The sequence below is a fragment of the Ictalurus punctatus genome, chromosome 6 (assembly GCF_001660625.3).
Source record: "Ictalurus punctatus breed USDA103 chromosome 6, Coco_2.0, whole genome shotgun sequence".
Lineage (NCBI taxonomy): Eukaryota > Metazoa > Chordata > Actinopteri > Siluriformes > Ictaluridae > Ictalurus > Ictalurus punctatus.
This window is the reverse complement of record NC_030421.2, coordinates 24,913,887-24,938,852: the sequence shown is the minus strand read 5'-3', so window position 1 is coordinate 24,938,852 and position 24,966 is coordinate 24,913,887. Positions and strand designations below refer to the sequence as shown.

At 40.7% G+C, this 24,966-nt stretch overlaps 1 protein-coding gene across 3 annotated transcripts in view; it reads left to right on the top strand.

The window, feature by feature from the left end:
• LOC108266411 (FERM, ARHGEF and pleckstrin domain-containing protein 1) overlaps positions 1–23,060 on the top strand; it is a 62,821-nt gene extending 39,761 nt beyond the window's left edge. For all 3 annotated transcript variants that reach the window (XM_017469657.3, XM_017469658.3, XM_053681049.1), the window contains 17 exons: positions 118–284; positions 905–973; positions 3,667–3,742; positions 4,405–4,561; positions 9,000–9,166; positions 11,404–11,493; positions 14,528–14,661; positions 15,358–15,439; positions 15,584–15,821; positions 16,480–16,679; positions 16,854–16,943; positions 17,054–17,136; positions 18,129–18,238; positions 19,648–19,823; positions 21,023–21,130; positions 21,333–21,484; positions 21,799–23,060. In XM_017469657.3, coding sequence (XP_017325146.1) covers positions 118–284; positions 905–973; positions 3,667–3,742; positions 4,405–4,561; positions 9,000–9,166; positions 11,404–11,493; positions 14,528–14,661; positions 15,358–15,439; positions 15,584–15,821; positions 16,480–16,679; positions 16,854–16,943; positions 17,054–17,136; positions 18,129–18,238; positions 19,648–19,823; positions 21,023–21,130; positions 21,333–21,484; positions 21,799–21,874 — 2,175 coding nt within the window. In that variant the 3' untranslated portion in view covers positions 21,875–23,060. The remainder of the gene's footprint in view (positions 1–117; positions 285–904; positions 974–3,666; positions 3,743–4,404; positions 4,562–8,999; positions 9,167–11,403; positions 11,494–14,527; positions 14,662–15,357; positions 15,440–15,583; positions 15,822–16,479; positions 16,680–16,853; positions 16,944–17,053; positions 17,137–18,128; positions 18,239–19,647; positions 19,824–21,022; positions 21,131–21,332; positions 21,485–21,798) is intronic.
• Positions 23,061–24,966: the final 1,906 nt, after the last annotated feature.

Here is a 24,966-nt window from a genome sequence, read left to right as displayed (position 1 = left end):
TCACTTCTAACATCTTTACAGTTTTATTACATTTGACATTTTCTGAGTAAAAGTGGGGCATTAAACGTGTTTTTTAAGTATATTGTCTGAGCATATAGGAATCTGTTGTCTCTGCAGCAGAGTGCGTGTCAGGACACTCTGGAATTTGCTATGGCGAGTCGGGACTGTTGTAAAATCTTCTGGAAGATCTGTGTGGAGTACCATGCCTTCTTCAGGCTCTTTGAAGAACCTAAGCCCAAACCTAAAGCTGTCCTTTTCAGCAGAGGATCATCTTTCAGGTTCAGGTGTGTTGTTGCTAACATAAAGATTATTCTGTCTGGCTCTGCATGAGTGTGCTTTTGTCTATGTTGTACTGCTGGGACATATACTGATATAAATAAGTACAAATTTGTAGATAAAGATTTTTTAAAATATGTTTTGTATCACAGTTCAGTAAAACTTCAAAGCCAACTTGTGTATTTGCCTTAAACTGTTAGACATGCAGCAATGGAGTTGGAGCGAGGAAGCATTTTGGCTGTTTTAAGACCAGTTTGTGCGCTAGGCATTGTGGCATGTAACAACGGTCACACACATTTTCATTGACCGACAGCCACGGGGTGCCGAAGTCTATAATCACAGCAACCATGATTATGGTATTACGTCTGTGCACCTCCTCACACCAGTAGGGATCTATTAGAGAGAAATCAACATCACATTTGGAGCAGCTGTGGGTCTCTGAAATCCACATATTGATTGTGTATTAAGAATGATGTTGGTTTTTTTTTTTGTACATTTATTTTCTTGTAAGCGTCATTGTAGTTTACATGTACAGTACTTGTTTTTAGTCATTTTCATTGTGGCTACATACTGTATATTAGTTACTTGTCTCCTTGTCTTTAACTTTGTAATCGGTTCTGTCCCTCAGCGGCCGGACTCAGAAGCAGGTGATAGATTATGTAAAAGAGGCTGAGTTAAAGAAACATCCGTTCAACAGGTGAGACTGATCAGAAGTGCCTCATCATCACAAACACTACACAGGTCACAACTTGCAATCAGTTCTTGTTTGAAACTCTGTTACAGCTGAGGTCAAACTTTTACATACTGTACACTTAGGCTAAAGTTATTCAATCTCAGTTTTTTCATGTCACCGAACATTTCTTCTGGCAAGTCAGTGAAAGCAAGCTTCTGATTGGCCAATGGCATAATGAGGAATTAATTGGGCTGGATCTACCTTTAGAGTCGATGCCTTTTTGAGCTTGATAAATCCAAGCCAAGACCTCAGGAAATAAACTGTGGGCCTTCACAAGTCTGGTTGTGAATATGCTAATCCCAGCATACAGACCGCTATTCAGATGCTCCAAACCGGTTTTGAAGCAGGTGAAAGCCTGGCCAGCAGGAGCCATCTCTGCTCTTCGAGACTGTTTTGAGCACACTGACTGGCACATGTTCAGGGAGTCTGCAACCGACAGAGACTCCACCAGGAGTACACAGCATCAGTGAGCAGCTGCATCAGCAAGTGTATTGAGGACATCACTGTCTCCAAGACCATCACTACATGCTCCAACCAGAAGCCGTGGATGACTGCGGAGGTGCGTGCGCTGCTGAGGACCTGAGACTCCGCCTTCAGGACAGGTGACAAGGCGGCCGTAAGAACTCATCCCAGAGAATCCAGTCACTTCACGGACAGCAGCAACATGCGGCGCATGTGGCAGGACCTTCAGGCCATCACCAACTACAGGACAACATCACCCACCTGTGACAGTGATTCCTCCCTTCCAGATGTGCTGAACAGCTTCTGCGCTCAGTTTGAGGCACAGAATGATGTAACGGCGAGGAAAACCACCCCTCCTACCAATGACCAGGTGCTGTGTCTAACCACGGCTGATGTGAGGAAAACTCTACGCAGATTCAACCCATGGAAAGCAGCTGGACCAGACAACATTCCTGGCAGAGTGTTCAGAGGATGTTCAGACCAGCTGGCAGATGTTCTTACTGACCTATTCAACAGCACCACCCAAACCCCCCGCCCCCCGTTGCTGACATGTTGACTTTGCTGACTCGCGACTGTGCAGCAGCTCAAATCACATTAAGGTGAGGTGCAGCAGCTTACGCACTGGTGCAGAGCCAACAACCTGTCTCTGAATTTGGACAAAACAAAAGAGATGGTTGTTGACTTCAGGAGAGCACGGAGTGACCACTCTCTGCTGAACTGAGATCGTCAAGAGCACGATCTTGATGTTCCTTGATGTTCACGGGGTGAACCTCACCTGGTCCTTCAACACTAGCTCAGCCCACCAGCATCTCTACTTACTGAGAAGGCTGAAAAAAGCCCATCTCCCACCCCTCATCATCGGAACATTCTACAGAGGAACTATTGAGAGCATCCTGAGAAGCCGCAAACTCTTCACCCTCCTGATGTCTGGTAAAAGCTACTGGAGCATTTGGGCCCTCACGGCCAATCTGTGTAACAGCTTCTTCCCACAAGCTGTCAGACTACACACACACGCACGCACGCGCACACACACACACACACACACACACCTTGCAATTTGTGTACATGTCTGTACTGACTACCTGTATTTTTGCTGCTAATGTACTTATAAAAAATATTTCATTTCTAGTCATCACTATACTCTTTACCTAGCTGCCACCGCAATAACTGCTATGTCCATATATGGCATAAACTAATCTGCTGGATATTAAGTCATGTTTACCTTCACAGCATTTTTATTATATTATCATTCTTTTGCATTACCCGTCATATCTGACACTTCCACACTAGAACTGTGTACTGGTCGCCGCTACACTGTCACTTACTCTGCTCATTGTCCTGTTTTTAGTAGTTACTATACTGTCTTGTGGTGTTTGCACACTTTGCACATGCACTTTATGTAGTATGTGTAGGCTTTTAGTTTCACTGTACTGTATACTATACCAGCTGTATATGGTTGAAATGACAATAAAAGCCACTTGACTACAAATAATTGTATGCAAATGTGAACATCTTGGGACAACATACACACACTGCATCGTTCAGTAAAGAGGCACAAATGAACTCCCAGGGATGAGCAAACTGTGGTTCAAAAGGCTAAACTGGACCTCAAGACTGCAACAACAAAGGAATTGGAGAAAGAGTTGGAGGCATTACCAGGACATGTCCTACATTGCCTGTCCTACATGGTCTGAAAGGCTGTTGTGCAAAGAAGAAGCCCGTACCATCCAGCCCTGACCTCACAAAGCCCTGACCTGAATCCCATAGGAAATTTGTGGACTGGACTGAAAAAGCATGTTTGAGAGTTACACCAGCTCTGACTGAAGGAGTGAGAGAAAAAATTCCAGCAGAGTATTATGAGCAGTTAAAAGGCAATGCCACCAAATACTAACAAAGTGCATCTAAACTTTAGTCCAACTGAAAATCTGACAGATTAAATTAAAGCTGAGTTAAATTAGTCTCTATTAATTATTATTTTGATTGAAATAGTGTAAGTACTCTAATTGACATAATGCAATAAATGTATGGGAACATGAAATGTGGGGAAAAATTGAGTTAGACTATATTTAGCCTAGAAGTATGTAAACTTTTGTCCTCAACTGTAAGTGTTTAAGAAGTCAAATTGATTCCACGTTTTGTGTGTGTTGTGTGTGAACCACTGGTCTAATACATGCATTTGTGTGTCTGTTTTGCAGGAAACACAGTAAAGTTCAGTACAACAGCAATCTGTCTCCCCTGCCTTCTCCTGCACATTCACAAGTGCCAAATCAAGTAAGTCTACTGAATCTACAGCTATCTGGTTGAATGAATACCTGCGTCTGTTTTCCATCACATAACACTACCCATTATTGTATGAGGAATTCTTAGGAGGTTTTGGGCTAGTGACATTTCAACTCTAAATGCTAACAAGAGAAGCACCAATGGAGGTCTGATTTACCTTCTCCCATTTGGTTTTACGTGAAGGGACATAAAGCAGCCAAATAAAGGATCCTTCTGGCTTCCCCATTGTACTCAATGGGAATGCTTTAGAAGACTACTACTGAAAATGACTGCCTTATGGCCCAGCAGAAAAGAGGTCGCTAGCTAGGGTATGTCCCAAACTGCATACTGGAGTTCTAAATAGCATGCCACTATATGAAGTAGCTATTTCTGGCATGCTGATATGACCTATTTAGTATAGTAGTGTGTGATTTTGGGATACAGCCCAACTTTTTTTCCAAAAATAAATCCTAATGTCTGCATTTTGTAGCTTTGGTACCCAAACAAGGGAATTAAATTCAGCTAAGGAACTTGTTTACAGTTTGAGTCACTTAACAGTGGAAATGACAAAATTACAAAATATGGGATCACGGGTATGTATAAATGTGCGCTATAATACAAGTAAAAAAAAAAAGTAATATCTCTCTCTCTCTCTCTCTCTCTCTCTCTCTCAGGTTGATGGGCGAAGCTGGAAGGAGCCGGTGTTGGTAAGCTCTGAGGATTCCGCTGCATTGAGAATCTGTGGAAGCCCCCCTCCTTCATCTCAGCAGAGTGACGGCGTGTTATCTGAAGCGTGTGTCAGGCAGCAGAGTGGCGAGCTCAGCACTGCAGGTGTCGCGTCCTGTGCCGCTAAAGGCAGCTGCTCCTCAATACCGTACATTGACTGCAGTGATGCAGAGATTAGTGAGATGGAAGTCAGAGGTCGAGTCAGTAGGTCACACTCTCGCACGCGTCACAGGCACGGCTCGCTCGGCCACTGGCCAGGGGACGAAGCGTCCCGCCCACGAGATTGTAAAGCTAGTCCAAACAAGATTACACCCAGAGAATCTCCTCCTGTCTCTCCTGTCACTCATACCCCACCCCCTCAGTATCCCAGTCCCACTCAAACCTCTAGCACCACCTCTCACAGCCAGAACTATGAAGTTTATGAGTGGTCACTGTCTGGAGGTGGGGCTCCAGTACGTGGAATACTCCATAGCACATTACTGGATGAGCTGGCCACACGTAGCCCTGGCCCCATACGCCATCTCCCAGGAACCAGGAGCTTGACCTCAAGCCCTGCTCTTTTCTCCTTTCATAGAACAGGATCTCTTAGCCATGCCCGATACAATGGCCACGGGCAGCATGAAGGTGTGGATGGTTTAGCCATTAGTGGGCGGAGTTTTAGCCTGAGGTCATCTGCTCAGGAGGAAAAAGGCAGGTTCTTCAGCAGCTGCTCTCCAATCAATAATCGTTCCGTAATCACGACCAAGTGCCAGAATGTGGGTAACCGATCTGAGACAGACCCACTCATCCTGAGTCAACCGCGGCCCGTTTTCCCCCGAGCTGAAAGAATGGCCGCTCTCGATCGCCGCATGCTTGCCAATGGCCTTTCACCTCTTGGCCAAGTCAAAGCCAGTGCTGGCTCTCCACACCGTCGCCATAGTGCCATGCAGATGATTGATGGCTCTACGAGCAGTGGTACTGATACCAGTGACTCGGAGGAGATGGAGTCCATTGGCTCTTGCAGCCAGTCGCTGGGCTTTGTGAACCCTGCGGTGCACAGCTCCTCCCCTGTTTCTCACCTACCCAGAAACAAGATGTCATTCGGCAGCCTGCAGCTGGATGAGGATGGTGAGGGAGGGGGTGTGGATTTCAGTGATGAGGAAGGGGCACAAGTGTTTAACTGTTAGTGCAGAGTTCAGAGGTTAACTGAGCGGTGTGTGGTCTAGGAGGCTCTGGGAGGAATGATTGGGGCAGATGCTTGGCACAAGGATTTATTTCTCATGCTTGAGGCAGCCTGTGTGTGTACAGGTATGTGTCACATTCCCACTCAGTGCGAAGTGTACACTAACGATAGCTGGCACAGTGATCTCTCTCTGTAGTATCAATATTGCTCTTGATGATTATTGTTCTGTGATTATAGCAAACGTATCTCTATCTGTGAAGAGATCAAATCATTTACTTAGTGCCAAGTCCTTTGTTGGACCTCTCACTAAAACTGTACATAAGTGAACCGACTGGTTTTGAGTCATTCTTGTTCAGTGAAGCCAGACGTGCTTGTGTTTATGAAGCAGGCTTGTAAGCAGGCTTCATTGTGATGGTCTGGGATTTCTTCCACTCCACCAGAGGCCTTCATGTGTTTCCAATAGCAAAAGACATGATTTCTCTATAAACAGAATAATGCACATCACACTCGCGTCTTTGAGCCGATTAACATTTTCATTAAAGTTAAAAATGATGTTTCAGATATTTGATTGTGGCACTTAGCTCTTTTTTTAAAAATAATCGTAGTACTTTTTTGAAGCATGAATGAGGCCGTGTTTAGGAAACTAAAACAAGAAATATCTTTGCCGTTAACTTTCCTATTTTTAATGATTGTAGTGATGCTCTTTATATAGAACACATCTGTACATGACGTTTGTAATGTGAAACACACTATCGGAATGTAGCTTGTTTTGCAACTTTTCTTAATATTTAATGTACTCCCATCCGTTCATTTAAAGCCGATTCAGAAATGGCTGAGAAGTTTACATAGGGTTTCGATAAAACGCAAAAACATTCAGCCAAACACCCCTTTTTGATTGATATCTGATAGGCGACCCTTGTTAATCCCTGATTGTGCGTGTTTAATAGTGATGGTTTTTTTTTTGTACTTGTAAACCATGCTTTGTTTTTGTCAAATAGTTTTCTATATAAGCTGTTGGAGTCATAATTTAGTCCAGCATATGCAGAAATGTCCTGTGATGCATCATTTACTGGTGTAGTGTTTAGCACCAGCGGGCATCATAACTCAGTAATGTATAATGCAGTGATTTAATAGAGAGGCCTGACATTCTGGTATTTCCATATAGACACATTTGCACTGCGTGAACCTTTCAAGGAGCTTTAGGCACCTTTCCACTTGAGGAAGCAGGGTAATTTTAGTTCCTAGTCCAAATTTCGTAGAACATTTCCCATTTCTTCTCTACATTAGTATGTTTATCTGGGGATCAGGAATCATTCAGTTGGGGTTGCCATTCTGAACATTTATTGATTGTCAGCTTCACAGAACGAACAACATTGATGCCTTCTACTTTAAAAATCTTCTTTTATCTGACAAATGATTACCACACCTAGTTTTGTGATTCTGTTGAGTTGACAGAGTATTATGTATATGCTTGCAGAGGCATGCCACTTGCGCAAGCGTCATAAAACTGCTGAAAGCACGAACTCTGCTTTGTCCATTAACGTAAAATCATATTTACACAAAACTGTGCGTTCTTTGTGCTGCTGTACTATGACGTGCTGAAATGACATTGCACAATATGTGTAACCTCCGTTACATAACAGTCAAGGTTCTTGCTGAGCAGTAGGACCAGTAATTTCTCCACAAAGCATGTAGTTCTCATTCAGCCCAGTTCCAGAAGGGTTTAGTCCCTCAAAAAAGATAAAGACTTATTAGCATTCGGATTTGTTTTTAGAAATATTGATCATTTATTAATATGGCAGTCTACAATACCCAGTGACGGTGTCGAGAGTAGAAGAGCAGAGCACATTACGCTGTCATGTTGTCTTAACAATGGTGTCCCGCTGTGTTCCTGCCTGCCACTCCCTCTCTGTGACTTTTTGTTCCCACTGTAATCAGTCCTAATCTGGTTCGCCTATTCCAACTCCCCCCAAACACTCCCTGTATATAAAAAAAAAAAAACAAGAAAGAAAGAAAAAAGTACAACTCTCACCAAAAGTAACCAGCTTGGCACTTTTTGTGTACTGTATCTTTCATTTCAAAGGTTGGGTTCTGTTTCCTTTCTGCTCCCACTGGGTCTGGGTGTGTTCCTGCACAGGCAAAAGCTGCTTGAGCTTGTCATTTCCATCACTGTCATTTATGATCAATAAATGCTCCTGTTATTTAATTTTATTTTCTCAACTGTTTGATGATGGAATGAATGGCTGTGGGATTTGCCTTTGTAACACTCTGATGCTGGTTTCTAAGGCTTAAACTGCATGCTTTCCTTTCTCACTGCTTTTTCCTGTTGTATGTGTCAAGCAAAGACCACAGTCATTTCAGGCACTGCTTCCTGTTTCCCATATGAATGTATGTTAAAGTGACACTGAAACTGTGACACCATTTATCCACTAAATTTTGCTCCTTGAGCAATTTTCTTTTCCTTAACTCAGTCACTGTAAATTTTTCTGGTGTGAGGGTAATGTCTTGCGAATATATATATATACACACACACACACTCATTCTCATTCTCTCACTTTCAAATTCACACTCTCACTCATTCAGCATCTGTGGGTTTTTGTTTTTTTCTATTGGCTTTCGCTACTGACTTTTGAACGCTGTTTTATTTTTCTTATCTCTATTCTCTTTATAAAACTATTTCAACTCTATAACACTGTATACAGCTGTGCTCTAGTGTCAATAAAGTTGGCCTTTATGAATTTGGGCTCAAGAATCTTTTATTAAAGATTGTTTCATCACCATCCTAGAATGTAGCCCCCTCCCTTCCCAGACTTGTTTGTGTGTGCTGTTAGTGCATGAGTCAGGCTGTGTGTTCATGAATGCATGTATATACATTCAGTGTATACATACATTTGGCATGTTGTTTTTGATGCATGCGTAGGCTGTCTGGAGGTTGTCTTGGCTCCCCACCATTGCACTGTATTGGGATGTGTGTGTGAGTGTATGTATGAGTGTATGTATGAGTGTGTGTGTGTGTGTGTTGTCTTGAGCTGCTCTCTTGGCTGTTTTATTTAACATGGCTGCGCTGCAGACAGGGAGCACAGGAGGCGCTGTTGGGCAAGTACTGAGTTCACTCTCTTGGGTGTTAGGGATAGAGACTGGAGTGTAAGTGGGTATACGTAAACACTGCTAAATATTCAAACATGTACACACAGCATACATGTGTTTTGCACATGAAGTTTGTATTTCTATGGGCAGACAGAGTGAGTGACAAGAACAGTGAGCCACATGGGATTCTTTAATATATGCTTATATAATATAATGATTGGAGAAAGGCCGAGTGTTTAGACCTCTCTCTTTCTCTCCTCCCTTTCCGTCTGGGTCCTTTTATCTCCGCCATAGAAGTACCAGGTTTGTCCGTGTCTCTGGTGAACGGTCATCGGCATGCGCATGAGCTGAACGGCGCGAGTCCAAGCCCGGATGATCAGCAGCCATCGCCTCTCACGTCCCCACTCCTGAACGACGCCAGCACTCTGCGCACCGATGATGAAGAGGAGAATAGGAGGAAGGTGAGAGAACGATCACCGTTTCCGGCAGTTCTGTAATATATTTACACTTATGGTATTTGGCAGATGTTCTTATCCACAGCGACTTACAGAAGTGCTTTGAAGTCTCCATCAATAAATACATCCTGATACTGGTTCACTAGGTCACGGACTAAAAATACCATCAGTCTAAAAACTCTGCTGGGGAGGTAATATAGTAAGAAAATGACATGGACAACAGCATTTTTAAGTGCTAATTTAACCCTCTTATCCCGTATGACCGAAAAACCGGCTTGCCCGTCTTTGATCTATTCCCGTAAGGACGATATACCGGCTTGGTCGTCTATGCCAAATACCTGTAAGGCAGATATAGCGGTTTTACAGTGTAAACGTTATCCCCGTAAGGCCGGTGTACCGGCATTACTCTGCGATGATTCCTTACTTATTTAATTATTATTTTTTAACCCGGAAGGTGGTTGACGTCACGACGTGATTACGTTATTACGCCGGCATTACGATGAAGATCCAAGCGTGAATATTGGTGTACTAGTAGAAGTGAACTAAAAATGCCAAAGCGAAAAGCTAATCGTGTTCCAGCTAAAGTTACACCTGCAGTGAACACCAGTACATCAAAAACAGTGGAAAAAAAGAAAACGTACACAGTTACACAGGCGAGAGTGAGGATTCTAGATAGTGACAGCAGTGAAAGTTCAGGCGATGTTGAAACCGAAACTGATAGAGACGCAAACGCTCCTGATTCAGACCCGGATCCGTCTTCATCTTCAGCATCAACCAGTGCGACTGACACTGCAGGGGTCTGGAGTCATAACGGGACCATTTCTGTGCATTCGTGAAAACACTACCTGCTGGTCTGATTATCACCAGAAACTTGACTTTTGGCGCTAAAATGCGTTTATTTACTTATTTATTTATTATTTACTTGAATTTATTCAAAGGCATTGACCACGCTGATGCTCGTATGGTACTTCTAAAGGAGTATAAGGATTTTAGCGAGCATTTTTCGTCATTTCTCTAGTTAAGAATTGTGCTGTAAGTGGAGTAAAAACACCGAACTGCTTCATTTTCAAAGTAATATTACACAAATACATTATTGTAAGTTGTTTCAAGGGCTAAAAATGTTCAAATTAAAATGTTGATTTTGGGGCCAATTTTGGCCTGGGAATTCAGGGTTGGCGTGCTGTTTCTGTGGGGAATATGGGTTGTGGGACATAATACTGTGGGAACTAAGGGGTAAGAGGCTTAATACATAATGCTGGAACATGCGAACATTTTCACCTAATCTCCAGCTACCACAGCTATAGAATATATTTCCCTTTACTGAGCAAACCCTGTGTACTCGAAACACGAGTATACTGGTAGCCTAAGGGCAGTTGTAACGTGTCAATAAACTGAGTCAGTACGTGATTTCTAACACGAATTCTAAACTCGCCCAGTGAACTGTAACGTCAAAAGTTTATAGGATGAGACAGACATGAGCGATGTTCTCATATAATTTCATCCAACTTTCCAACACTGGAGGAATGCAGTAAAAATAGTTCGGGATACTTGCTCTTTTCCGAAGGTTTTGCAGAAAGTTTTTCAGGTTATCCATGATCAGGCGAAAACCGTGGCACGTTGCTTTTTATTGTAAACTTCACGAACATATTGGTAAGATATATCCCAGTGTTAAGGGACCTCTGAAAAGAAAAATCGTACAGATTTGCAGCTTCATTTAATGTAATTTCTTTAAATACTGTAATTACAGCTTAATTTCTCAAAATACCATTTACTGAGGAATTCATGATGCCATTATAAAAAAAGAATTTTCCTCATAATGCTTTTGACAATCCAAGTGAGTCAAGTAAAGTTTTTCTGTTCTTTATTCAGTATAGAGAGTTTGGTCTATGTTAATTGCACTTGTTTGTTTGTTTTTTTGTTTTTTTGTTTAACTACTTTGGAAAATGCAAAATTGACTTTAACCAAATGGAGTAGGTATTACTGGATTAGAGTAAACCTTCTGAAATCTGCCTCGGTGTCAAATCAGAATAAGAACCAGGTGTCGGCTATTATCCCTTACGGCACCGCGCTGTGCATCTGCTCTAACTGGCGCATAGCTCCACACACCACAGCGCTCTTGTGCAGACGTGGCTGCCTTTGCCAAAAAGAAATGTTAGTGAGAGATTAAACGTTAGGCAGTAGGACTTGGTTATAAGTGGCTGCGTTTCTGTCGAAACCAATGATTTTGTGATTGTGTGATACAGAGGTTTCCGACGGACAAGGCTTACTTCATTGCCAAAGAGCTGCTCACCACGGAGAGAACCTACCTGAAGGATCTGGAGCTCATCACTTTGGTAATGAATGAATGAATGAATCGTAGACTGTGCGTATGTTTGTGTGTGTGTCTGAATGTACAAAGGGCTCATTGATAAAATACCTCATGTCAGTAACAGCTAGACATGTCAGAGGTTGTTGGACTGCAGTGTATATTTCTGATGAGCCTCAGCTTTCACTGCCTGCTTCTCTTCACTGATGTCTATACATCTCAGCAAAAAAAAAAAAGAATCGTCCTCTCACATTCGACTGCTTTTATTTCCATCAAATTTCTTAACGTGTAAATATTTGTATGGGCATTAAAAGATTCAACAACTGAGACATAAACTGAACAAGTTTAGTCATTTGAAAAACAGAAATGAAATGAGTCCCTGAACAAAGGGGTAAAGATCAAAAGTAACAGTCAGTGAGAGGTGTGTCCACCAGCTGCTTTAAGTACTACAGCGCATCTCGTCCTCATGGACTGCACCAGATTTGTCTGTTCTTGCTGTGAGATGTTACCCCACTCTTCCACCAAGGCATCTGCAAGTTCTTGATCATGTCTTGTGGGACACATGGTTACATGTAATTTTCCACTGCGAGGACGATCAGCTGTCCTTCCTGTCTCCCTGTAGCACTGTCTTAGGCGTCTTACATTACAGACATTACAGTTTATTGCTCTGGTCACATCTGCAGTCCTCATGCCTCCCTGCAGCAGGCCTATGGCATGTTCACGCAGGTGAGCAGGAACCCTAGACATCTTTCTTCTGGTGTTTTTCAGAGTCAGTAGAAAGGTCTCTTTAGTGTCCTAAGTTATTGTAACTGTGACCTTAATTGCCTACCGCCTGTAAACTGTTCGTGTCTTAAGGACTGTTCCACAGGAGTATGTGCAATAATTGTTTATGGTTCATTGAACAAGCATGAAAAACATATTGTTTAAACCCTTTCCAATAAAGATCTGTAAATTTACAAAATATCTTTTAAAATACAGTCTCCTGAAAAAGGGACCTATTTTTTTTTGCTGTGTGTGATTGTGAAATACCCCAGCGCTGTTGAATTATTGAATCTGATTGGTTAGAAGGGGTTGATTAATTTTCATTTGTGCTTAAATTCAGGTTTATATTAACTCATTTAAAAAAATGTGTTATTTAACAAAGAAAAACATAATCATTGGTATGGTGAAGTTTTGTGTTAGAAGAAACTTAATAGAAAGTCAAGTTTGTCGGCAGTTTGTAAGTCGGTAGGCTCTCCACCACAGGACAGTCTTCAGGACAGAGTAATTTGCGCTCTCCAGTGTCTAAAATGACAAACAGCACTTTTTTTGTCTTGGGTGAGAGAAAAGGAAAAGCGGTGAGGGTTTGTATGTTTAATAATGTTTATAGCTGTTACATTGTAAGCGATACCAGAAACTAGCTTGTCTCATGGACATGCCTTAAGATTAAATGTGACCTATAAAAGATTAAAAGGCATGTCATTCATTAATAAATAAAAAAAAATTGTAATTCAGGACTTGCTGTTATTGGAAAATAATCCACTTCATGATGGTAATGGGGTATCAGATCACCTTGTTGAGACTAACAGAATCTGCTGAAGTTATGTGAAACCTCATAAGGTGTAATGATGTTCTATTGTGTCTCGTGTTTATCTGCGTGACTGGTGTGGTGTAAGTGAACATGCCACACGTTCATGGCATTAAATATGCGTTGGATTATATTCGGAAGTTACGTCAGAACTGACTCGGTGTTGATCAACTGTTTCATGCCAGTATCGATTCTGATTCCGATATGCAGTATCCGATCAGTGTATCTCTAATCTCTAAAGCCTGTAGTGAGGTGATAACAGGATCAGTTAGCTGGAGCTGTACCGCTTTAGGGACGGAGCTGATTGATTTCTTATCAGTCTCATGCTCTGTGGGGGTTTCTGATTAAAGTCAGAGTTTAGTGTAATAGTAGTGTACCGGACAGCTGTCTGGTAGCTCATCCACTCAAACTCTGCAGGATTACACAGTACACACGCACACTAGCTCAATATGAACTCTGTGATTTGTTATAACCAGTGCTAATGTATTTCTAGTGTACTTGAAAACATTTTCACGATGCACTATACTTGTATGTGGGTTTGCTAACTAATGTAGTAATGTCACATTTTAAAACTGAGCGAAAATGAAACATTCAGTACGGCAAGTAACGATTGTTTTTCCGTCACATCTCCCGAATTGTTTCATTCCACTTACACCACAACAATAAACCAATAATTCTTTTTTTTTTTTTTTTTTTTTTAAATTTATGTATTAAAGAATTACACTTACTTTTAAAATTTACATCTAACGTTGTTGGACGTCCACAAAACAAGTTGGTTCCTGTTATCACTTACAATATAGCAGCACTCTTTCTTTCTGTTTTGAAGTTATTATGACAGAAATGCAGCTTGTCCTGTTGCCAAAAGCCGCAAAGAACAAAGTTCTCTGCCCTCGAGTGTTTCCAGTGGCAGAAAACATAAAACGCTTTTTCTGTGAGTGTTTACGATGTGCTGTCCCTGGAGACTCCTCTTATAATTGTTAAATATTGGAAACCTTACATAACGCTTCACCAATTCAGCGATTATACATTTCATTGTTAAACAACAGTTTAAAAAAAAAAAAGTTCATTTCTTAATTCCACTTAAATTACAATGCTACTATAAAAATTATGTGATTCGCATATGTGGTTTGTGTACTTTTATTTTTACTGTCTGTGTATTAATGTGTTAGTGCAGGGGCGTCCAATCTTACCCAGAAAGGGCCGGAGTGGGTGCAGGTTTTCATTCCAACCAAGCAGCAGCCAAACCGGAGTCTATTGAAAGCCAAGCTCAACTGAATAAACAGGTGGAATCTGGTGTGGCTCCTGCTTGGTTGGAACGAGAACCTTCATCCACACCGGCCCTTTGCGGATAAGATTGGAAACCCCTGTGTTAGTATATTGGAGGATTTGGTTAGAAAGGGTTTTGTTTAAAAATAGAGAACAAGGCTTATAAATGATGTGTGCCTGTGTTTGCATATGTATTAATGTGTGTGTGTGTGTGTGTGTGTGTGTGTAGTCATTTCAGAATGTACTGGCTAAAGAGGAATGTGCTCCAGAGTCTCTAAGGATTCTTTTGAAATCCAGCTTTGATCCGCTTCACACCTACCACTCTGACTTCCTTAAAGAGCTGGAGCAGAGACTTGCACTGTGGTTAGAAACACACACACACACACACACACACACACACACACACACACACACACCACTTATGTAGAGATACATTGATAGCAGTTTTCATGATTGTAGAATTAGTCTTTGTCCAGTCTTTTAGTCTTACCAATAATGGGGGTTAAAACATACACATACGCGTGCACTCGCACGCACACACATGCTACGCACATGGTTTCCTTGGCAACCCTTTATCCCCAGAGGAAAAAGCTGCTTGCCTCAGGGTGCGGGGTTTCCATGACACCCAGCACTGTCCAATTCCTACTAGTGACATGGAGCTATACTTCCTTCCTCACCATCATCCCATCATCCTTTCCTTTATCATGATCTGGCTCTGTCTGAGCCTGCTCACTGGATTCACACTAACACTATGTGGCTGTTTGGCTGAAGCAGGAGCTCTATAGATATTGCCTTTGTACATGCCCATTTAATGTGCTTTTATCAGTTCACCCGTTTACTTTCATTAACTGCTAGTGAGATTAAGAACATGTACACAAGACACAAAAGTCAGTGTGCAGTCACTAAACACTACAACAGCGACACCTGCTGGTAATCCAGTACACTGCACATTAACCTGGTGACACGTCACTGATTGCAGTCAAGTGCTTAAATCCCTAAACAATATGTAAGTGGTGTGTGTGTGTATGTGTGTGTGTGTGTGTGTGTGTGTATATACAGGGAAGGCCGCTCAAATGCCCACATTAAGGGGGATTATCAACGTATTGGGGACATCATGCTGAAAAACACCCAGGGACTGAAGGTAAAATTCTCAATTTCACAGTGTCTTATATTTTTATCATTAGGAGACTTCATCCAATAACTACATGTTACTTACTAGCTTTGTTCTCAAGGGTTGGCATTCTTTTTAAAACATAATCTGCAATTCACGTGCGTGTGTGCATAGCTCTTGACGGCTCAGCTGCAGAAGCACTCCGAGTGTGTGAGTGAACTGGAGACGGCGTGTCGCAATTCGCGGCGGCTGGAAACCGTGTGTCGAGACTTTGAGCTGCAGAAGGTGTGTTACGTTCCCTTAAATGTGTTTATTCTGAGGCCGCTGCACAGACTGCTGCATTATAAACAGATCCTGGAGAGACTCTGCAAACACTACCCCGCCACACATTCCGACTTCAGAGACTGCAGAGGTGAGCCAGGCGTCCGGTTTAAATATCACAAATGAACAGAATTCCCATGTGCCCTGGAAAACCTGTATATATACACACTTGTGTATTCTTCAATGTATTTGTTTTAAAAGGGTCAATTTAATTGAGAGTTTGTTTTGAGAGGCTAGCATAGCTGATTATTTTTTTATTTTATTTTTATTTTATTTTTTTTTATATGAGGTTAGGTGTCAGATTATTCTTATATTGTTTTTGTATGATTTAAATTCTACTTGGTTCTTTTATGTGTTCTTTGTTCAACTAATTAACAATGAACCACTCATTGGTTTTTCTAACAGTGAGTAAGCTTGTATATTTCTGTGATGATTGGTTGAGAAATGAGTGTTTGGGTAGGTGTGTGCGTCAGTAAGAGATTGTTAGGAGTTTTGTTTTAAGAATGTCAGCAGATATGAGTCAATCTAAGATGACTTTCTGTGTGCAACAGCTTTGTTCCATATAAGTTATGGAATGTTTCCTTGAAAAGTCCTAAAAATGATTTCCCTTGACCACAGCAAATACATTTGTTGTGTTAGCAGTTATGTTTGTTTGGGGGTTGTTTTTTTGTTTGTTTTTTTTTTAAAAGTTATATTAAATTTGAAATGATGTTTGCATGTTGTGATGAGAGCTTGCCCTTTATCTACAGCTGCACTGGCTGATGTGTCTGAACTGGAGTCTGTGCTCCACTCCAGCATGCTGAAGACTGACAACTACCAAAGACTGCTGGAGCTGCAGAAGGACTTGCTTGGGGTGGACAATTTGGCAACCCCAACGCGCGAGTTTATCAGACTGGGCTGCCTAAGTAAACTTTCTGGGAAAGGCCTGCAACAGCGCATGTTCTTTTTGGTAAAACACACGTTACAATGTTTATGCAGTGCTACTATTAATATGTATATTACTAAATAATGCATTGTGTAAACCTAAATTTAACCTCTGGAACAAAAAGGAAATCGTTCGAGTCTTTTAGACACACAGAGACTTTTTAACGGTGAGTAATGCCTCTATATCTGTGTGCGTCAGTTCAGTGACGTGCTGCTGTACACGAGCCGGGGGATTACAGCGTCCAATCAGTTTAAAATACACGGCCAACTTCCTCTTCGTGGAATGACGGTGAGAAAATCATGTTCTCTGCATTTGAGCTATAGTTTCATCATGGCTGTAATGCTCAGTATCTGTGTGATTAGCGATGTGATAAAGTGTGTGTGTTTGTGTGTACACAGATAAGGGAGAGTGAAGAGGAGTGGGGCGTTCCTCACTGTTTCACTCTGGTCACACAGCGTCAGTCAGTGGTGGTAGCAGCAAGGTAATCTACATACTACTGTAATATGGTCTCCCAAGCCAGACATCTAGCTGATGTTAGAGGGTCTGCTAGTTTGGATCACTCAATCTGGCTGGCAAGTTTTGCATCACATGTAGGGAGAAATAATTTTGAAAAACAGACCCATGTGCATAGAAATTTGTGAACACAGTAGAGTGTACTATGGTACTAATGCTACAATTCCCTAATGTTGATTGCGGTTCACAGTTACAAGGAAGCAATGAATAAGCAAAATGTCTTAATTGATATTAATGTCTTCAGAAATGGACAGATCCCTGACCAGAAAGTAGAGACATTAGTGTCGCGAATTTTGGAGAATGTTCTGGATGCGGTTCTGTGTATAGTTCTAGTCTTCGTCCTTTTTAGTGGAAATTACTTACTTACTTAGTCACTGTATTAGTTCGTAATTAATATTTAAGGCTTGAGTAGTCTACGACATTTCAGAGGCATCATCCTCCTCATCAGCTGGACACTCAAGCTGTCGATCCAAATCTCACAAGCCAATGAGAGTAAATCGCTGTTATGCTCCACCCACATGTGAGATTTGTGCCAGAATGGCAAACTTAAACTTGCGGAGCGTAAATTAATCTTCGGAAAGTGTAATCGAAGGTTCTGGCTGCGCGTTCATAACCCATGATTAGTGAAAATGAAGCTTAGAGAAGTGTTAACAAAGAGTGCTGATTATTCGAAGACCATGTTAAATGTTTGCCCTGGAGTTCACTGTTTTTAGTTTCAGAGTGTTTTTCTTCTTATTCATTGTATATTTTTTTCGTTTCTCTGAAAGTTACGTTCGATGCTATTAGGACAACATTTAATTGCATACTCCTAAATCATATTCCACTAGGATCATCAATAATCACTTAATATTTGCTCCACTCCAGCAAAGAGAGAGTTAGCAAATATGTTTGCAAGGCTCTTTGTATTGATGGCTGCATCTCTCTCTCTCTCTCTCCCTCACTTTATCCTTTTCTCTGTAGTTCTGTATCAGAGATGGAGAAATGGATGGAGGATTTAAAAATGGCTGTGGATCTAGCTGAAGACTCGAACGGACCATCAGCATGCCTGTTGACCAACAGCAATGACGTCAGTAAGTACTGATCCCATCACCCTGTTATTCTTAGGCCAATCGGAAGGAGCGACGTGTAGGACAGGCGGAACAATACTTGCATGATATAATGATAAGCTCATGACTACTCCAGACTCAAGTTCGAAACAGTTTCAGTGTTTTCTCAGAGAGGAAAAATGGTATGAAGACTGATATGGTGTTTTCATTATTGGATTGTTGTGCTTAAAGGGATAGTTCACCCAAAAAGTTTAATTCTGTCAAATTCAAAATAGTCAATTACTCACCATGTCTTTCCAAACCTGTAAGACTTTGGTTCATCTTTGGAATACAAATGAAGACATTTTATAATGAGACCCGGGAGATTTCTGCCCCTCTATTTACAGTCCATGTAACCAAAACTTTCAAGCTCTAAAAAGAGAGCAGTCATTCTCAGGATACATTCTCAGGATACATTCCCGGAAACGCTGCTCTGTTTACAGCAGAGGAAGAGGGACACTGTACACAAACTGAGTCACATAGAGCAATCTTTACAACCAAAATGTCTGCAGATTTCGACATAGAGGAGGAATTATGTTTTTTTGTCCACTCTCACATCAACACAGCACGCGTACGTGGTGGTTCTCTCGTGAACCCGCATCTGTGTGTTTACCTTTTTATTTTTTTTTATTTATTTTATTTTTTTTGCGCGCACACAAAGCATTCGCATCTCGTCATAAAATTGGGATTAAACCACTGGAGTCACATGGACTACTTTTATGATGCCTTTATGAACTTTTTGGAGCTTTAAAGTTTTGGTTACTGAACTGTAAATGGAGGGACTGAAATCTCCCAGGGCTCATTAAAAAATATCTTCAATCATGTTCTGAATATGAACGAACGTCTTATGGGTTTGGAACGACATGAGGGTGAGTAATTGGTGACAGAATTAATATTTTTTGGGGTGAACTATCCCTTTAATGTGTTCAGTGCAAGTTTGAAGGCAAAGTTGTACAGTATGTTTTTTACATTAATGATGCTGGTATTGATATTAAATTGAATGGTGTAATAGTTTGAGTTTCTTTTGATTGCTATTTCATGAATCTGTTTATGTATACAATGTTTTTACTGAGTTATACAATGTTTTTAGGTAAGTATGTGATGATGATTAAGACATGCAGCTTATAAGCTTCCCATACTTGTTAGCTAGATTATCCTCATTGCTCTCGTGTGCAATTTCTTTGAACATCAATCAAATCTTGGCTAATTGACTGCATTCTTTTTGTATGTTGTGTAAATTCCTGACTGACAACTAGCTTTATTAAATTATTGAGGTCAGTGTGTGCAGTGATCTGTATAATGAATTGTGTGCTTTTTTTATGTACTGTGTATTGGTGATTGTGTGTGTAAGTGATTGTGGAGGTGGATACATTAACATACTGAAATGTTCTCAGAGTCTGCAGGGGAGTGGGCCTCAGAGGTCGAGTCAGAGGATGACCTGGCTGGGTCACGCACATCATTGGAGCGCCATGGCAACAGCTCAGCACATCACCGTGGCAACACCACGGTTCATGTTTGCTGGCATCGCAACACCAGCGTTTCTATGCTGGACTTTAGCATAGCGACGGAGGTACCAGGCTCCCCAGTGTCTAACCACCTCTCTCTCTCTCTCGCTCTCTTTCCCCTCCTGTTGCCATGTGTATGCGTGTAATGTTTTGTTCTAGGAAGCAGTGGTGTCTCCTGTCTCTGCTCATTTTCCACTCCAGTGTCTCCTGCAGTCTCTTAACCCTTACACTGACTCTATGTGTATTAATGCATGCTGTCAATCACTCACGCTTTCTTTCTCTGTCTGTCTGTCTGTCTGTCTCGTTGGCTGTGTGTCGGCCCCCGTCCTCTCCCTGTGAATCCCTCTCTGTCTCTTTACCCCCCCGGCCTCCTCGTATGTGTGTATAGAGCCTCGTGCTTCAGTGAGTGTGTGTGTCACACGGGGGCAGGGAGCAGTGCCTGTGTCTGTAGTGTGCTGGTACAGAATGCAGAGTCTCTCCTTTACTGACTGCTGCATCAGTCTGGAGGTAACACACCCAGACTCAGACTGCCTCTTTCAAGCCCTTAAACCACTAGAGTAGCTCCTGTTCTAACCCCTACTCCCCAAACCACATTTACATATAAATAAATATATTATGATGTAGACAGCTAATGTGCATGTTATGTAGAATCAGTGTATATATATATATATATATATATATATATATATATATATATATATATATATATATATATATATATATATATATATATATATATATATATATATAAGAATAATATATATATATATTTTTTTAAATAGTTATTAGCTTACTAAAATGATTCTCCCTGGAATTTTGCCTGATACAGAAACATAAAACCATTAAGGGTGCCCTAGAAGGAACAGCCAAAGAAACCTAAAATCATCTTTTTGTTTGTTTTAAGATAGTGTAGTCTTGTGCAGCCGGAGGATGCAGACGATGAAGCGTGTAATCTCTTTAGAATACACCACTGATCCACACTGACTTTGAGCTTTGTCTAAAAGTGCACTCTGTCCATCAGCTTGTTGGCAGGAAGGTAGAGGTGTGCGCTTGTAAGCTGAAGACAGGTGGTAAATGCCCAAGTGGTTTCTCTTTGAAGCTTTTCTCACAGGCTTTTCTCTGCGATTATAAAGGTTTAATGGGGAATGCTAACTAATTATCGAACACAAAAAGATTACACTACATGCTCTACATACTATTATCAATTTGTAACTAGTACACACACCCATACTGAGCGCACTCTCTCTTTTAATTTGTTTTCTAGAACCAGCTGTCTGGGAACCTGCTAAGGAAATTTAAAAACAGTAACGGCTGGCAGAAGCTCTGGGTGGTTTTCACCAACTTCAGCTTGTTCTTCTACAAAACACACCAGGTGACTTTTTATATATATGTGTGTGTGTGTGTGTGTATATATATATATATATATGCACACACGAACACACTCAACTGTTTACACTATAAATGTCATGTGTACCAGTGGAATGTCTGAATGGTGTGCTATATAAAATGTTTCTCTCGCTCTCTCCTTTCTCTTTTTATTTTTTTATCGTAATTTGTAATTTTTATTTTTTTAGGATGAGTATCCATTGGCCAGTCTGCCTCTGCTGGGTTACTCAGTAACTGTTCCAGCCGAGTCAGAGAACATCCATAAGGACTACGTGTTCAAACTGCATTTCAAATCCCACATCTACTATTTTAGATCTGAGAGCGAGTACTCCTTTGAGAGGTATGCCGTGTGTGTGTGTGTGCGTGAGTCTGTGTGAGGGAGTAAGATCATGTCACTTCCATGTCTCTTTAGCTCAAACATTATTATGGAAATAAAAAAATGTACATAATTGTAACCAGTGTAATTATGGACAGTGTACTCTGACCTGTGTTGTGTGCAGGTAATGTTTATTACTGAACCATATATATCACACTGTGTTGTGTTGTGTGCAGGTAATGTATATTACTGAGCAATACATCACACTGTGTTGTGTTGTGTGCAGGTAATATATTGTTCAGTAATATACATCACACTGTGTTTTGTGTTGTGTGCAGGTGGATGGAGGTGATTCGCAGTGCCACCATCTCCTCCAGCAGAATTCGTTATCTCAACCGCAAAGAGCCCTATTGAGTGTGACAGCCTTAGGGAGCAAGTGTGTGTGTGTGTGTGTGTGTGTGTGTGTGTGTGTGTGTGTGTGTGTGTGTGTGTGTGAGCGTGCACACAAGTGTAATCTGATCTTGATGATCAGTTTGTGTTTATCTCTTTAAAACACAACCACCTTTTGTGACATTAACATTTTCTATCATGATTTTACACACCATAAGACACATTTTTCGAGTGCGTCTGACCGTCTCCATGGAGAGTCCTGGTGCTTTTTTTAATGGTGACACGTCTGCTGCACATCGTATCAGCTTTTTCCTGCATTTTTCCTGCATTTTTACTGGGCTGTTTGCCTCTTTTATAGAATCTCATTTTATATACTATAATTAATTATCTATCTGTTTGCCATAAATGTCACTTGTTACTTCATAACAGAGGCCTATCGATACTGGTGCCCTGATTTTTTATAAGTACCGTCATGTCCATTTTATTTCTGTGAAGCAACTTTTGGATTATTTCTATTAACAGACTTCTTGGAATCCATTAATCTATGTGCCATTTTGGATGTCTGGCATCTAAATACAGTTTAAATTTATTGAAAAGGAGCCTTCATATGTTTAGGTTTTAGAGAGGTTTTTAAAAAAATAAATAATGTAGGCTTTTAACATTACTTTATTCTACACAGATTGTTTAGATGTTAAATTGCTCAATTTTTAAACAATTTTCACCATAAGATATAAGGTACATAACGTTATTGTATGTCTTTTATTCCATTAAATAAGTGTTGATAATGACATTTCTTAATTCAGGGTTGTTCAATCTTGCTGCCATTTTAGGAAATAAAATCACATTATTAAAGCTACAGTATAGTTAGGATAGCCATGCTTCACACTCAACAATCACACTACATATATGAAGAACACCATTGAGGAAGTAAAGCTTTAAAGAGTAGAGTTATACATGATTTTGTAGTTTCATACATATTATTTACTCTCAGATGACAAGGCTGCCTCATGCGAAGGTTTTAAGTAGTGGGTTATCTTTGAAGAAGAAGGGGGCGGAGAATGACTTTGGCAAGGCGTGTCTAATAAATGTCTATTACTTTACTTTGGACAGAGGAAGAAATGTTTCATATTCCAGATAAATAAGAGAGTTAAAAGAAAGAATGTTGTATGGATATGTAAGCAATAAAAACACATCTGAACATCCAGAATAACCAGTGTTGACTTATGTGTTTGTATTTATGGGTTGTTGTTTTTGTGTGCTCATTATACATACACTGGATAAATGTTGCTTAGATTAAATTAGATAATGAGATTAATGGATTTCCTTTGAAGAGCTTTTTTTTATTATTATTGTAAATTCAGCGTTGTAATCTCTGTTCCAACCACTAGATGGCAGCTAAATTTACGTTTGATCTAATGAAGAGCAGAAAATGTTAGTACTTCCCACAAAAAATTCCACATCGTGTGTCATCATGGCTTCTGTAACCGTTTCCTGTAAGTGTAGTTCAGTTCAGCTGCTTGTGGCTTCAGTGAGGGCACAGCTCCTGTTAAGTGCTTTATTGGATCTGTTAGAGGATTTAGACAGGAGCCAGCTGCCTTGTATATTACCAGGGGTTTGACTGCGATCTCCGAAAATTGTGAACCGCCCCTTCGATGATCTCGTACTAAGACACCTTTGATGTGTTGAACACTTCTGTATCAGCAGTACCACCAGAAACAAAGGAACATGTTTTACAATATTCTAATGCATCGGTAATAAGAAATATGTTGGTTTTAGATTTTAGATTTTCAAAAGAACTTCAGTGTTTCTTCAGTGATATCTAGTTCTTCTTAGTACCCCATTCTTCATTCTCTTTTTCTTCAATCACTTTGTACTTCAACAATACCAGTCACATGGAAAACATCAGTTGTTATTCCTGTTCCCAAAAAAACTCATCCGACAGATGAATCACTACAGGCCAGTATCATTAACTTCGATCATAATGAAATGCTTTGAGGAAATGATTCAAAACATTATGCTTCCATATGTTTCACCCTTTTTGGATTGCCTCCAATTTGCATACAAGTGGAAGAGAGGTACAGAGGATGCAGTGGCTTGTCTCTTGCACTGTCTTCAACACCTGGATATTCCTGGAAATTATGCCAGACTTCTTTTCATTGACTTTAGCTCTGCCTTTAACTAAATTCAGTGTCATCAGGTAATCAAGAAACTACAGTGTCTGCAAGTTCCATCACCACTAGTCCTCTGGACTTATAATTTCCTTTCTAAAAGACCACAAGCAGGAAAGGTGGACAATGCATAATTGCCCATTGTTGTTCTCAACACTGGTGCCCCTCAGGGGTGTGTACTTAGTCCGCTTCTCTATATTCTCTATACAAATGACTGTCAGAGTCCAGTCACCAACACTCATTACTTTAAATATGCAGATGATATTGCTATTCTTGCATTGCTAAATAAGGACAATGATTCTTTTTTGGATTATCAACGCTCCATAGCACATTTTAATACATGGTGTGATGATAACTTTCTCCACCTTAATTTCGCAAAGACTAAGGAACTGTTTTTTAGCTCTTCCAAAACACTGACCCATCCTTCCAGTATTATCCTTACTGGAGAGATGGTTGAAAGGGTGGAGCATTTCAGATATCTGGGCATTACAGTGGATAAACTCAACTTCAATCAGCACACTCTAGGTATTTACAAGTGCTGTCAACAGAGACTCTCAGTTATTCGTAAACTTAAATATCTGTCTGTTCAGCCTAATCTGCTTCTTCTTCTGTATCGAAGTATTATTGAGCCGGTTCTTATGTATGGTGCCATTTGTTTTTTCCATATGCTAACAGTTACCAATAAGAACAAACTCTTGAAGATAACTAATTTAGCGAGAAAAATGATTGGTATTCCCATCTACAATTTATCGGACTGTGTCATTTCATATACGCTCCAGAAGGCACATAAAAAATCTTCAGTAACTATGTTATCCTGATCAGGGTCACAGTGGGTCCAGAGCCTAACTGGGCACAAGGTTGGAGAATTCATCCATATCAGGCCACCATACACACGTATTCAAACATGGGGAGAACATATGAAACTCCACACAGGCCCACGCTCAGGAT